This window comes from Crotalus tigris, unplaced genomic scaffold (assembly GCF_016545835.1).
Source record: "Crotalus tigris isolate CLP2741 ecotype Arizona unplaced genomic scaffold, ASM1654583v1 scf7180000019553.37968852642:3898890, whole genome shotgun sequence".
NCBI lineage: Eukaryota > Metazoa > Chordata > Lepidosauria > Squamata > Viperidae > Crotalus > Crotalus tigris.
Window position 1 is genome coordinate 851,015 of NW_024097591.1, and position 11,243 is coordinate 862,257.

Sequence of the window (11,243 nt, forward strand, 5' to 3'; positions counted from 1 at the left end):
ACCATATATAACACAGAGCATGAAAAGAGTGCCCTCCTGTGGTTATTTTGGGCACAGTGGCCAGAAAGGGACTACAAAGACCATCTATAGCAAAGGGAATGCAAATTGTGCTCTCCTGTGGTTATTTTGGGCATAGCAGTCTGACAGGACTACAAAACCCATCTATAGCACAGGGCATGGAAAGGATACCCTTCTGTCATTATTTTGGGCATAGCAGCCTGACAGGGACTACAAAGACCATATATACCACAGGGCATGCAAAGAGAGCCCTCCTGTGGTTATTTTGGGCTGAAGGGGACTACAAAGACCATCTATAGCACAGGGCATGTAAAGAGTACCCACCTGTGGTTATTTTGCGAATAGCAGCCTGAAAGGGACTACAAAGACCATATATAACACAGGGCATGAAAAGAGGGCCCTCCCGTGGTTATTTTGGGCTGAAGGGGACTACAAAGACCATCTATAGCACAGGGCATGTAAAGAGTACCCACCTGTGGTTATTTTGCGAATAGCAGCCTGAAAGGGACTACAAAGACCATATATAACACAGGGCATGAAAAGAGGGCCCTCCTGTGGTTATTTTGGAATAGCAGCCACCCAAGGAAACAAGACTTACCCCAAAGAGGGCAAAAAAGTCAGGCTTTTCTATCCTATCACAAACTGGGTTGGTCATTTTGGGGACAAAGTCATTAGAATGCGGCATTACGTCGACCTCACTCTTTTCACTCCGCAAAATGGGTCAAACGTCAGGCCCTCCCTCCTCTCTCCTTGCCCAAAAGAGGGCAAAAAAGTCAGGCTTTCCCGAGAGGTGAAAGCCTACGCTTGTTCTTTCAGGGCCAAAGGCATCAGAATGCGGCCTCAGGCAGGAATAACAGCACGACCTTCTCGGCATGGCCGCCAACAGGCAGAAGCCTTTTTAATGGGGTTTTAAGTTTACGGCCCAACTCGTTGCTCGGACGGGAAGTCCGCCATGCCCAGAAGGCCGCGGCAAAAGGAAGTTGGAGGATCACTAAGGACGGAACGGAAGTCGGCCATCTTGGAAAGGCGCTTTTCTCACAGGACGCGGGGAACGGCCGATATCGAGGGACAGGAAGTCCCAAATTGCCGAGAAGGCCTCTGGATGATTGCTGAATTGCGGGTGAAAATCCAGCCGGCGGACATGCGTCGAAGGCCGAGGGAAGCGGCCCGTCCCTTTCGGAGGAGCATAGAGTGGCGACGCTCTGCGCTTTGGGGCTTAGCTTCTCGGTGTCCCAATGCTGGGCAAAAGGCCTCAACGTTAATGCTACGGTACGGAAAACTCTGCCCTCCTGTGGCCAAAAACGGGTATTGCGGCCACCCAAAGAAACCCTTTTAATGGCATTTTAAAATTACGATATTCTGTCTTCAACCTAGTTACGGAGGGCTATGATGCCCTATTCATATTAATAAGGTTTTAATAATAAAGAATAGCCTTAAAATGCCATTGGAAAGTTTTGTAATGGCTGCTATACCTGCTTCAACCACGGGATGGCACTGTTTTTTGACCCTTAATAGCGTCCAATAGCTTCAATAGATAAATAAAAAATAATAATAATCTTAAAATCATGTTAATAGGGTTTATTTCCTTTTGTGGCTGCTATTCCTTCTTTAACCATAGGACTCCATTCTTCCCAGAGGACTTGACCGCTTTAGTCTCAATAAATAACTTCCCCTCTCCCAGAAACAGGCGATGGGATCCTAAGCGGGCCTCCTGTGCACTTTCCTCGCTCTTTTTAAATATCCCTCGGCTACGACCAACCCAAGCAAAGTGGCTACCAACAGAATAAGAGACGTGGAGTTCCAGCTAGAGCTTAACAGAATCTCTCTCTGCAGCAAGAAAATGGATTAAATGGGGTGTGTGGGGACCAGCAAGGTATCTGAAAGACCTGAGCTTTCCTAAGAGTAGAATAGCATTTTTTAGAGCCAGAGCCATTTTAATATCCTCTCCTTGGCACTCCTGCAGGGCAGGAATAATAAAACCCCAAGACTGAGTGAAGGTGTACTTGTGGCAGTGGGGAAGCTGAAGATCTCTCTCACGCGTTAGTCCAAAGCCAAACATTAAAATCAAAAGCCATTCTTTGGATCTGAAAAATATTTCCTTTAATTGTGTGCATTGTACGGTGAGGAATTTGTGGGAATGAGGGGGGCGGGGGGCGGGGCTTAGAGTCTTAATGTTTCTGCTCAGTTCTTGCCCTTTATGTCAAACGCCCAGAAATGTGAGAAGGGGCTTCAGAAAAGGCCGTCAGTCTGTGGGTTCTAGGACTGACTCGCTCAGAGCCTAGATCCCAATAATGCTCAGTGCTGTGTTTCTTAAAATGCTCCCGTGCCATGTTTTCAGCAGCACACTGCTTGAACTTCACCTCGCCAAAGCTCCGCTCCTTTGCCGTGCCCTAGAAGGACACAGAGAGAGGCAGGAGAGATTCTGAGCCAGCCTACGTATCAAGAGTTGCATTGCATGGACTGGAAGCTCGCGTAATGCAGATAATTCCTCTTTCCTTGCCCGTGGCTTACTGGTGAAGCCCTGAGGGTTGAAGTAACCCTTTAGAGTGAGTCCTGACATCTCCCGCTTTTTGAATTAAAGAGGAGGGGTGCTCTGAAGGGACAATTGTACAGAGCACCCACAGTTCAGTTCCTGAAGGTGTTTCTCTATCCTGTCACTAAGGGGGCATAATAAAAACCAGGACTTTCTTAGTAACGCTGGGAAAGCCCCAGAGTCTATCAGTGGCTCTTTAACAATGTCTCCATGTTTAAATGCAACTGGCTGTTTAATTAAAAGCAGGTGCAGTTATTCAAGTGCACAGTAAATTGGAACAAATGAAAAGGAAACCCTAGGGATTTATTTCATTTTGTTTTATTGAAAAAAACCTTTCCACTGGGTGCCCGGGAAAAAAGGAGAGCCCCAGAGTCCCTCAGTGGCTCTTCAACAAGGTCTCCATGTTTAAATGCAACTGACTGCTTAATTAAAAGCAGGTGCAGTTATTCAAATGTACAGTAAATTGGAACAAAATGCAAAGAAAACCCTAGGAGTTTTATTATTATTTTATTATTATTATTATTATTATTAAAAAACCCTTGCCACTGAGTGCCTGGAAAAAAAGGGAGCCCCAGAGCTCTTTAACAATGTCTCCATGTTTAAATGCAACTGGCTGTTTAATTAAAAGCAGGCGCAGTTATTCAAGTGGGACTTAATTCTTAATTTTAACACGAATGGCTACATACAGGTAATTCCCCCAGGTATGAATGTTTATTTAACCAGTGTTCACAAAAACCAACTAATTCAGAAAGGATACTTACTGTTAGACATGAAAAACCGCGACCAAAAACAAGCCTTTGTAGCCACGTGACTTGGAGAGAAGCCGGAAGTGGGTTGTTGTTGTTTTTTGCGGCTGGTCACATGGCCACGTCTGCCCGAAAAACTCCACTTCCGTGAAAGCCGCTCCGAGGCTGCTTCCGGTTTAGCGCGGTACGCCGCGTAAAGCAGTCCCCCGCTGGAGGAAACAGGAAGCTGCCTCTAAAGCTTCCGCTTCTTTGGTCGCTGTATGGCAGAGATTGCCAACCTTGGCAACTTTTGAAACTCCCAGAATTCCCCAACCAGCATGGATTTCTTTTTCTTTTTAATTTCGCCAGTAATAAAGGTGGGTTTTTTTTTCAGCTGGTTGGTGAATTCTGAGACAAGCCCGGACTCTAAGCGAAATTGAAAAGTTAAGGCATCTGCCCCAACAATTGCTGTCAAAAATAATGCAGATATGCACAAATTCATAAGCTGAACTTAAAGAATGTGGAATTTACTTGTTCCATACTCATTCCTACAGGCAGAAAGGGAGGCAATACCACTCTTCAAAAAGCATTTTTAGTTATTTTTCCAGTAATAAATATGGATCAAGTTCAGGGCGTTGTTTGCATAAAATGAGATGTTTCCAATTCCACAAAACCAAGTGAAGAGAAACAGTTTCCCCTTGGAATGCAAGGATCTAGCATTTTTAAACCAGAGATCCCAACTATTAAACGTAGTCCAACCTCTGCCCTGTCCAGTCTTGACTTCACCCTCTCCCAGCCACGAGCATTTTCTAGTCTGAACGGATGACAATAAATATCCCACCAAACAATCTTAATGCATCCACCTACACCCATGGAGAATTTTATAAGCCAACGTAGAATACAGTACTTGTCCTGTTTTGGAAAATCTAATCATGAGTGTCTCTGCACCCAACATCATTTAACACTGAAGGGGAGTACAAAGAGCATATATAACACAGGGCATGAAAAGAGTGCCCACCCGTGGTTATTTTGGGCATAGCGGCCTGACAGGACTACAAAGACCATCTATAGCACAGGACATGAAAAGAGTGCCCACCTGTGGTTATATATGCTCTGTACTCCTCTTCAGGCTGTTATGCCAAAAAACCCACAGGAGGACACTCTTTGCATGCCCTGTGCTATAGATGGTCTTTGTAGTCCCTTTCTGGCCGCTATGCCCAAAATAACCACAGGAGGGCACTCTTTTCATGCCCTGTTATATATGGTCTTTGTAGTCCCTCTCAGGCTGCTATGCCCAAAATAACCACAGGATGGCACTCTTTGCATGCCCTTTGTTATATATGCTCTTTGTAGTCCCCTTGAGGCTGTTATATCCAAAATAACCACAGGAGGGCACTCTTTTCATGCCCTGTGTTATATATGGTCTTTGTAGTCCCTTTCAGGCTGCTATGCCCAAAATAACACAGGAGGGCACTTATGGACTTCAACTCCCAGAAGCTCTATTATTATTAGCACTAATGATGTTACGTAGTTTGGGTCACAAAAACCTCTGCAAGAGAGCAGTCAAGCTCAGAGAGCACCAAAGACCACTTACAATCTTGGACTACAAGCCCCATCTTACACCAGGCTGTACCTCCAAAGGCTGGGAATGGGGGGGATTTGACAAGACGCCAAACCATTTAGCAATCAATCAATCAATCAACTAGATGACCGCCAAGGTCCCTTCCAACTTTATTATTATTATTTGAATCAATCAATCAATCAACTAAAAGAGGACCAAGCTTGCAACTTATATGTTTTCTCTTGAGTGATGCAATTCCCAAACGGATGCAAAGCTAAATCCAATCCCATGTTTTTTTCTTTTTTTGCAAAAAAAGAAAAAAGAAACAAATCATGTTTACGAATGCAATAATAAAGTCAAATGTATTGCATTCCTACTCTCTTCTCTTCCCCTTTCCCCCCCACCCCACGGGGAAAGAAAAAGCCCTCCCACCCAACTCCCAGGGCACGTGCACGGTCGAGGGCGCGCGCCCAAGCAAGCCCGGGCCGGCGCAGCGGGCGAAAAACTTCAAAAAGGTTGCGCGTTGCCATGGCGGCTGTCACTCCCGGGATTTCCATGGCAACGGGGTGGAACCGGGCGGGGGCGCTGGGGCGAGCCTGTTGGGGGGCCGGCCCGTCTTCTCTGCTTGCAAACTGTGGGGCGACCCGCCGGGCCTTTGCCTCGGGAGCCGCGGCCATGGCGGCCCTTAAGGTGAGTGCAAAAAAAAGAAAGAAAACTCCGTGCAAAAGGACGTTGCGAATCGTGCAATTTGCACACTTTGGGGGTGCGGGGGGTGGGGGTTTTGGCCCGATTTGCAAATAGCTAAGGGTGCAAGAATCCCCAAAGGGGGGGGGTTAGGAAGGGCCCTCCGTTTGCAAAGTCACCGACGTGTAAGAGGTCAGTGCAAAAGGACAGTAATAATTGTGCAGTTTACACATTTGGGGAGGGAGGGGGGTTTCGCCTCCTGATGTGCCAGCAGCTGGGGGCAGGGACCCCCTTGCAATGACCTTGAACTGGCCTTGCAAAATCACCGCTATACAAGGGAGTCAGTGCAAAAGGACACTAATAATTGTCCAATTTGCACACTTGGGGGGGTATTTTGGCCTCCCGATGTGCCAACAGCTGGGTGCGAGAACCCCCAAAATGGCCGTGGTGAATGAGTGATAGAGATGCATGCAATACTGGATATGTTTGATGCAATGCTAGGCTGTTGCACAAGCAGGGTTACAAAACGTGCCATATGTTGGACCCTCACCCTAGCTAAGCTGGAATGTAGCTTGGTTTCTTTCGTTCGATATTAATACCGTATACAGAACACTTATTCAGTTCTCACGAATGAACACATTTCAAAATGTAATCTATAAGACAGGCAGTCCTCAACTTACAACAGTCCACTGAGTGACCGAAGTTATAACAGCACTGAAAAAAAAAGTGAATTATAACCAGTTTTTCACATTTACAGACCATTGCAGCATCCGCCATGGGTCACGCGATCCACATTCGAACCCTTGGAAACTGACTCCTATTTACGACGGTCGCATTGTCCTGGGGTCACGTGACCACCTTTTCTGACAAGCAAAGTCAGTGGAGAAGTCAGATTCACTTAAAACAACCGGGCAGGGACTCCCTTAACAAGATAGATTGAAAAAAAATGGGGCCAAACACACTTAACAAATGTTTCGCTTAGCGACACAAACTGGGGGCTCAGTGGTGGCCGTTAAGTGAGGACCACTTGCAAAATGGAAAAGAGTGTAAACAGAACAGAAGAAAGATTGGTGTCCCTGGGTCACGTGATCCCCTTTTGCTACCCGATAGGCAGGGTGTGCTGGCCACGGGATTCTGGGAAATGAAGTCAGGCTGGTTTTTTTGTTTTTTGGGGGGACAGATTGGTGACAAGCTGCCCAACGTGGAAGTCTACGAGGGAGACCCTTCGAACAAAGTCAACCTGTCCAGCCTCTTCAAGGGGAAAAAGGGCATTCTTTTTGGGGTGCCCGGTGCCTTCACCCCTGGTTGTTCCCAAGTGAGTAAGAGCCTATTTTTATAACCCACCACGGAGTTGAGAATCTGAATGCTCTGAGCACCATAACACCTGAAACACAGTTTTGAGAACTTGGCTCAAGGTGGACCACGCTTCGTTTAGTGACCGTCCCAAGTTACAACGGCACTGAAAAACAAGGGACTGATGGCGTTTTTACGCTTACCACCGTGGGCCACATCAGATGCTCGGCAACTGACTCCTATTTACAACGGTCGCAGCGTTTCCAGGGGGTTGTCCTTTTGCGACCGTCTGTCAAGCAAAGTCAGTGGGGAAAAAACCCGATTCGTTTACCAACCGTATTGCTAACCTGATAACTGAAATGGTTCACATAACAACGGGGGCAAGTCAGGTCCTAAAAGGGGGCAAAACCCACTTAACCAACATTTGTCCCTTAGCAATAGGAATGTGGGGGATTGTGGTCTTAAGGTGAAGACCTTTCTGTAATTTTTTTTTTTTTTCGTTTTGTGCCTGATGACAGACGCATCTGCCCGGCTACGTGGAGAAAGCAGGACAACTGAAAGGCAAGGGGGTCGAGATCATTGCTTGCCTGTCGGTCAACGATATTTTTGTCATGAATGAATGGGGAAAGGCTCACCAAGCGGAAGGAAAGGTAAAATAGTGTGTGTTTGTGTGTGTGTGTGTGTGTGTGAGAGAGAGAGAGAGAGAGAGAGAGAGAGAGAAGGAGGGGGATAGGAAATTCCCCCCCACCTCTTTTTAATTTTTCCAAGACACAAAGATTAGGACAAAAATTTATATCGGTGTTTCTTAACTTTGGCGATTTTGAGAAGAGCGGACCCCAAGTCCCAGAATTCTGCAGCGTGCCGAGAAATGGTGGATGAAGACAAATAGAGGGGAAAGCATGTTATTTGGGGGTTTCTGGGAGTTGAAGTCCACTTAGTTTAAAGCAGGCTGGCTGGGGGATTCTGGGAGTTGAAGCCCACTGACCTTAAAGCATGCTGGCTGGGGGATTCTGGGAATTGAAATCCACCCCTCTTAAAACAGACTGGCTGGAGAATTCTGGGAGTTGAAGTCCACTTAGTTTAAGCATGCCGGCTGGGGGATTCTGGGAGTTGCAGTCCACCCAACTTAAAGCATGCTGGCTGGGGAATTCTGGGAGATGCAGTCCACCTACCTTAAAGCATGCTGGCTGGAGAATTCTGGGAGTTGAGGTCCACTTAGTTTAAGCATGCTGGCTGGGGGATTCTGGGAGTTGAAGTCCATCCATCTTAAAGCTGGCTGGCTGGGGAATTCTGGGATTGAAGTCCACCCATCTTCAAGTTGCCAGGTCTGAGCTACACCTTGTTTTGAAGACTTCGAGTAACACCTGGGAAGATCATACAGGGAGCCTGAAATGGAAATATTAGCCAGAAATAACTCATTTTCACCTTTTGCTCTTTGCAAGATTATGCAAGATTCGTTTATATAACTGAACATGATTCATAATTCATCGTGCAGTTGCCAGATGTCACAGATGGGAAGACACAGGGAATTGCCGATCTTGGCATCTTGGTTTATACAACCTGGCTACCCACCCACCCACCCGTTCTTTTCGTTCTCTTTATGTACACATTCTGGAATTTATTTGCAGCAAGATTTATTTCCTTCCTTCAAAGCGGGAACCCAACAGAAGTCTACCAAAGTTGCTGCCAAATTACAATTCTTTATGCGCCACAGAGGGAGAAAAACATCTTATTTTTTTTCCATGTTTTTCAGAGATATTGGCCACAACTTTCTTATTTCTCTGCTGTCACGTTGGTTAGGGTGGTGTAATGGTGTGTGAGAATCACCTTGGAGACGAGAGGAAGTTCTTGACTTACAATAGTTTAGTCGCCGAAGTTACAACAGCACTGAAAAAAGCGACTTTTTCAGACTGAAGACCATTGCCGCATCCCCAGAGTCACGTGATCAAAATCCAGACGCTTGGCAACTGACTTGTACTTGATGACGGTTGCAGTGTTCCTGTGTCATGGGATCAGCCAAGTCAGTGGGGAAGTCAGATTCACTTAACAGCTGTGTTACAAGCTTAACACCTGCGGCAAGGAAGTTTGTAAAATGGGGCAAGGCTCACTTAACGAATGAGCAACCGTCGTTAACTCGAGGACTAGCTGTAGTAGTAATAGCAGCGGGGCCACGTCCCTGTAGGTGGAGGCTCTTAACTAGCCCAAGTTGCTTCTTAATTGCAAAGAATGTGAGTTAATGAACCAAGAGGGCTGGGCAGAGGCCGAACCCCAGGAGAAAAGAGATTTTTACGGATAATTGGCACAGCTTTTGAGGCTGCTTGTTGCTTTCAGCTCCCGGTGGAGTTTCCCAGAAGTTGCCCAACACAACTCAGCAACTGAACAACACTGATTTCTCTGCCCGCCCTTCCCAAAGGCAAAATGATTTGATTTTCAAATTATGCCGTGGCATGTGGTTTGCCCCTTAGCTACTCCCAACCTTAGGAAATCTTGCCCAGGTGTGCCGTATAATCATGCCCAGGCATTCCCTGTTTTTCTGTTTCTTTGCCTTTAAAACTTTTCTGCAAATAATTTGGCCCGTTTTCCACTGGGGAAAAGGAGAAGCTAGGAATTGCTCCATGTTGTGATTTATTTTTTATTTTTTTAAAAAATGGGGTTTGTTTTCTCTTCACAGGTGCGGATGCTGGCTGATCCAACGGGGGCTTTTGGGAAGGTACGGAAATACCCGGCGCAGTGTGGGGGTTCGGGCACTCAGCTAGGAGAGCCCCAGGGGTGGGAATTATGGACTGGCCCAAAGTCACCCAGCTGGCTTCCATGCCTAAGGCGGGACTAGAACTCACCGTCTCCTGGTGATTGGCCCAAAGTCACCCAGCTGGCTTCCGTGCCTAAGGCAGAACTAGAACTCACCGTCTCCTGCTTTCTCGTCTGGTGCCTTAACCACTAGACCAAACTGCCTCAAATCAGCCCCAATTTTGCTTCTTCCCACAGGCCACCAATCTCTTGCTTGACAAGGACTCTCTCCGGCAGTTGTTTGGGACAAATCGATCCAAAAGGTCTGAGAACCGCAAATTGCATTTTGTGTCTGTCTGTATGGGTGTGTTTGTGTGTGCTGTATATACGTGTGTGTGTGTGTGTGTGTGTGTGTGTGTGTGTGTGTGTGTGTGATTTCTTCCCTTCCAAAACCTTTACAGCAGGGATCTTCAAACTTGACTTATGGACTTCAACTCTCAGAATTCCTCAGCCAGGCACGCACGCTTCTGAATTTGGATCACATGACCGTGAGGGGAGGCTGCAACGGTGGTGTGAAAAGCAGTCCTACGTCCCTCATTTCAGTGCCGTTGTAACTTCGAACGGTCACTAAATGAACCGTTGTAAGTCAAGGGCTCTCTTCAAGGGCACCTCCGTTGAACTGAACCCTGGTTGAATCTTCTCGGCTCTACCTTGAGGTCTTCCTGCAGTCTCTCAATCCGGAAAATAAATGGAAAAATCTTAAAATCTTTTCCAGCCATTATTTTTCTTCCCATCGCCCTCCCAGTTTCACCCTCTTCTCCCTTTCTTCCAGGTTCTCCATGGTGGTGGAGGACAGCATGGTGAAGTCCCTCAACGTGGAAGAGGACGGGACGGGACTGACCTGCAGCCTGGCCAGCAACATCGTCTCCCAGCTCTGAGGCCCAGACACCCCCCCTATTGCTGATCTTAGCCCTAGTGGGAATCCACCCTACGCAACCAGTTGGTTCCTACCAGATGGATGGCCCTTGCGGGATTTTGGAATTGGCTCGGGGGGACGCACCAGAGAGGGAGTTGTGCGTCTTTACATAATTGTGGCGTCCTTGGTGCTCTCTGAGCTTCAAGACGTTTCATGACCCAACTAGCTAACATCATCATTGCTCTCTGTTTATATATTAGTAGCTTGCCCTGTCAGTGTTGGGGAGAGTGTTTTCGTTTCGATAGATCCTTGATTAGGCTGTTCATTGTTTGATTGTCGTAGCTGATAGCAGCAAGTTCCTTTGTCTACAAAAAAAAAGAGTAAACCCCACTCTCTTCTAGCACTGATGATGTTATCTAGTTAGGTCACGAAACGTCTGCCAGAAAACCACCAGGCTGAGAGAGCACCAAAGACCGCGTCGTTTAAACCTGAGCTGGAAAGATTATCTTCTGTTGGTTTACACAATTGTTTTCGCTTCTTCTCTGTTCCTTGGATTGCAAATAAATAGTCTGAAATAAAGCTGAGGTCTCAGCCTGTTTCTTGGGGTTACATCAAAGGGCTCACGCTGGCTAGGGAGTAAGGTGGTGAACCCCATAACAATCCAGCCACACTCTTCCATCCATTCTTTAAAAAAGAATCATAATTTATTGCAACTGCAAACGTGTCGAATTCAATGTATGAACGAGAGGGATTATTCACACGTGTTCCTGTCTCTGATGGGGGGAA

At 46.7% G+C, this 11,243-nt stretch overlaps 1 protein-coding gene across 2 annotated transcripts; it reads left to right on the forward strand.

Moving 5' to 3' along the window:
* The first annotated feature begins 5,303 nt into the window (after positions 1-5,303).
* Positions 5,304-11,036, forward strand: PRDX5 (peroxiredoxin 5). 2 transcript variants are annotated; one of them, XM_039363419.1, is made up of 6 exons: positions 5,325-5,527; positions 6,702-6,836; positions 7,333-7,464; positions 9,486-9,524; positions 9,800-9,864; positions 10,374-11,036. In XM_039363419.1, the coding sequence occupies exons 1-6, from the start codon at positions 5,366-5,368 to the stop codon at positions 10,477-10,479; spliced, it is 639 nt and encodes a 212-aa protein (XP_039219353.1). In that variant the 5' UTR covers positions 5,325-5,365; the 3' UTR covers positions 10,480-11,036. The 2 variants fall into 2 exon arrangements, with proteins under 2 accessions (XP_039219354.1, XP_039219353.1); XM_039363420.1 differs by lacking the exons at positions 9,486-9,524; positions 9,800-9,864 and having other exon boundaries at positions 5,304-5,527.
* Positions 11,037-11,243: the final 207 nt, after the last annotated feature.

Excerpts from the sequence above, each read along its gene's own strand:
- PRDX5 (XM_039363419.1), top strand. The coding sequence starts at position 5,366 with ATGGCGGCTGTCACTCCCGGGATTTCCATGGCAACGGGGTGGAACCGG. Across the intron at positions 6,837-7,332 it reads TCACCCCTGGTTGTTCCCAA|ACGCATCTGCCCGGCTACGT; the intron begins GTGAGTAAGAGC and ends GCCTGATGACAG. Across the intron at positions 9,865-10,373 it reads GGGACAAATCGATCCAAAAG|GTTCTCCATGGTGGTGGAGG; the intron begins GTCTGAGAACCG and ends CCTTTCTTCCAG.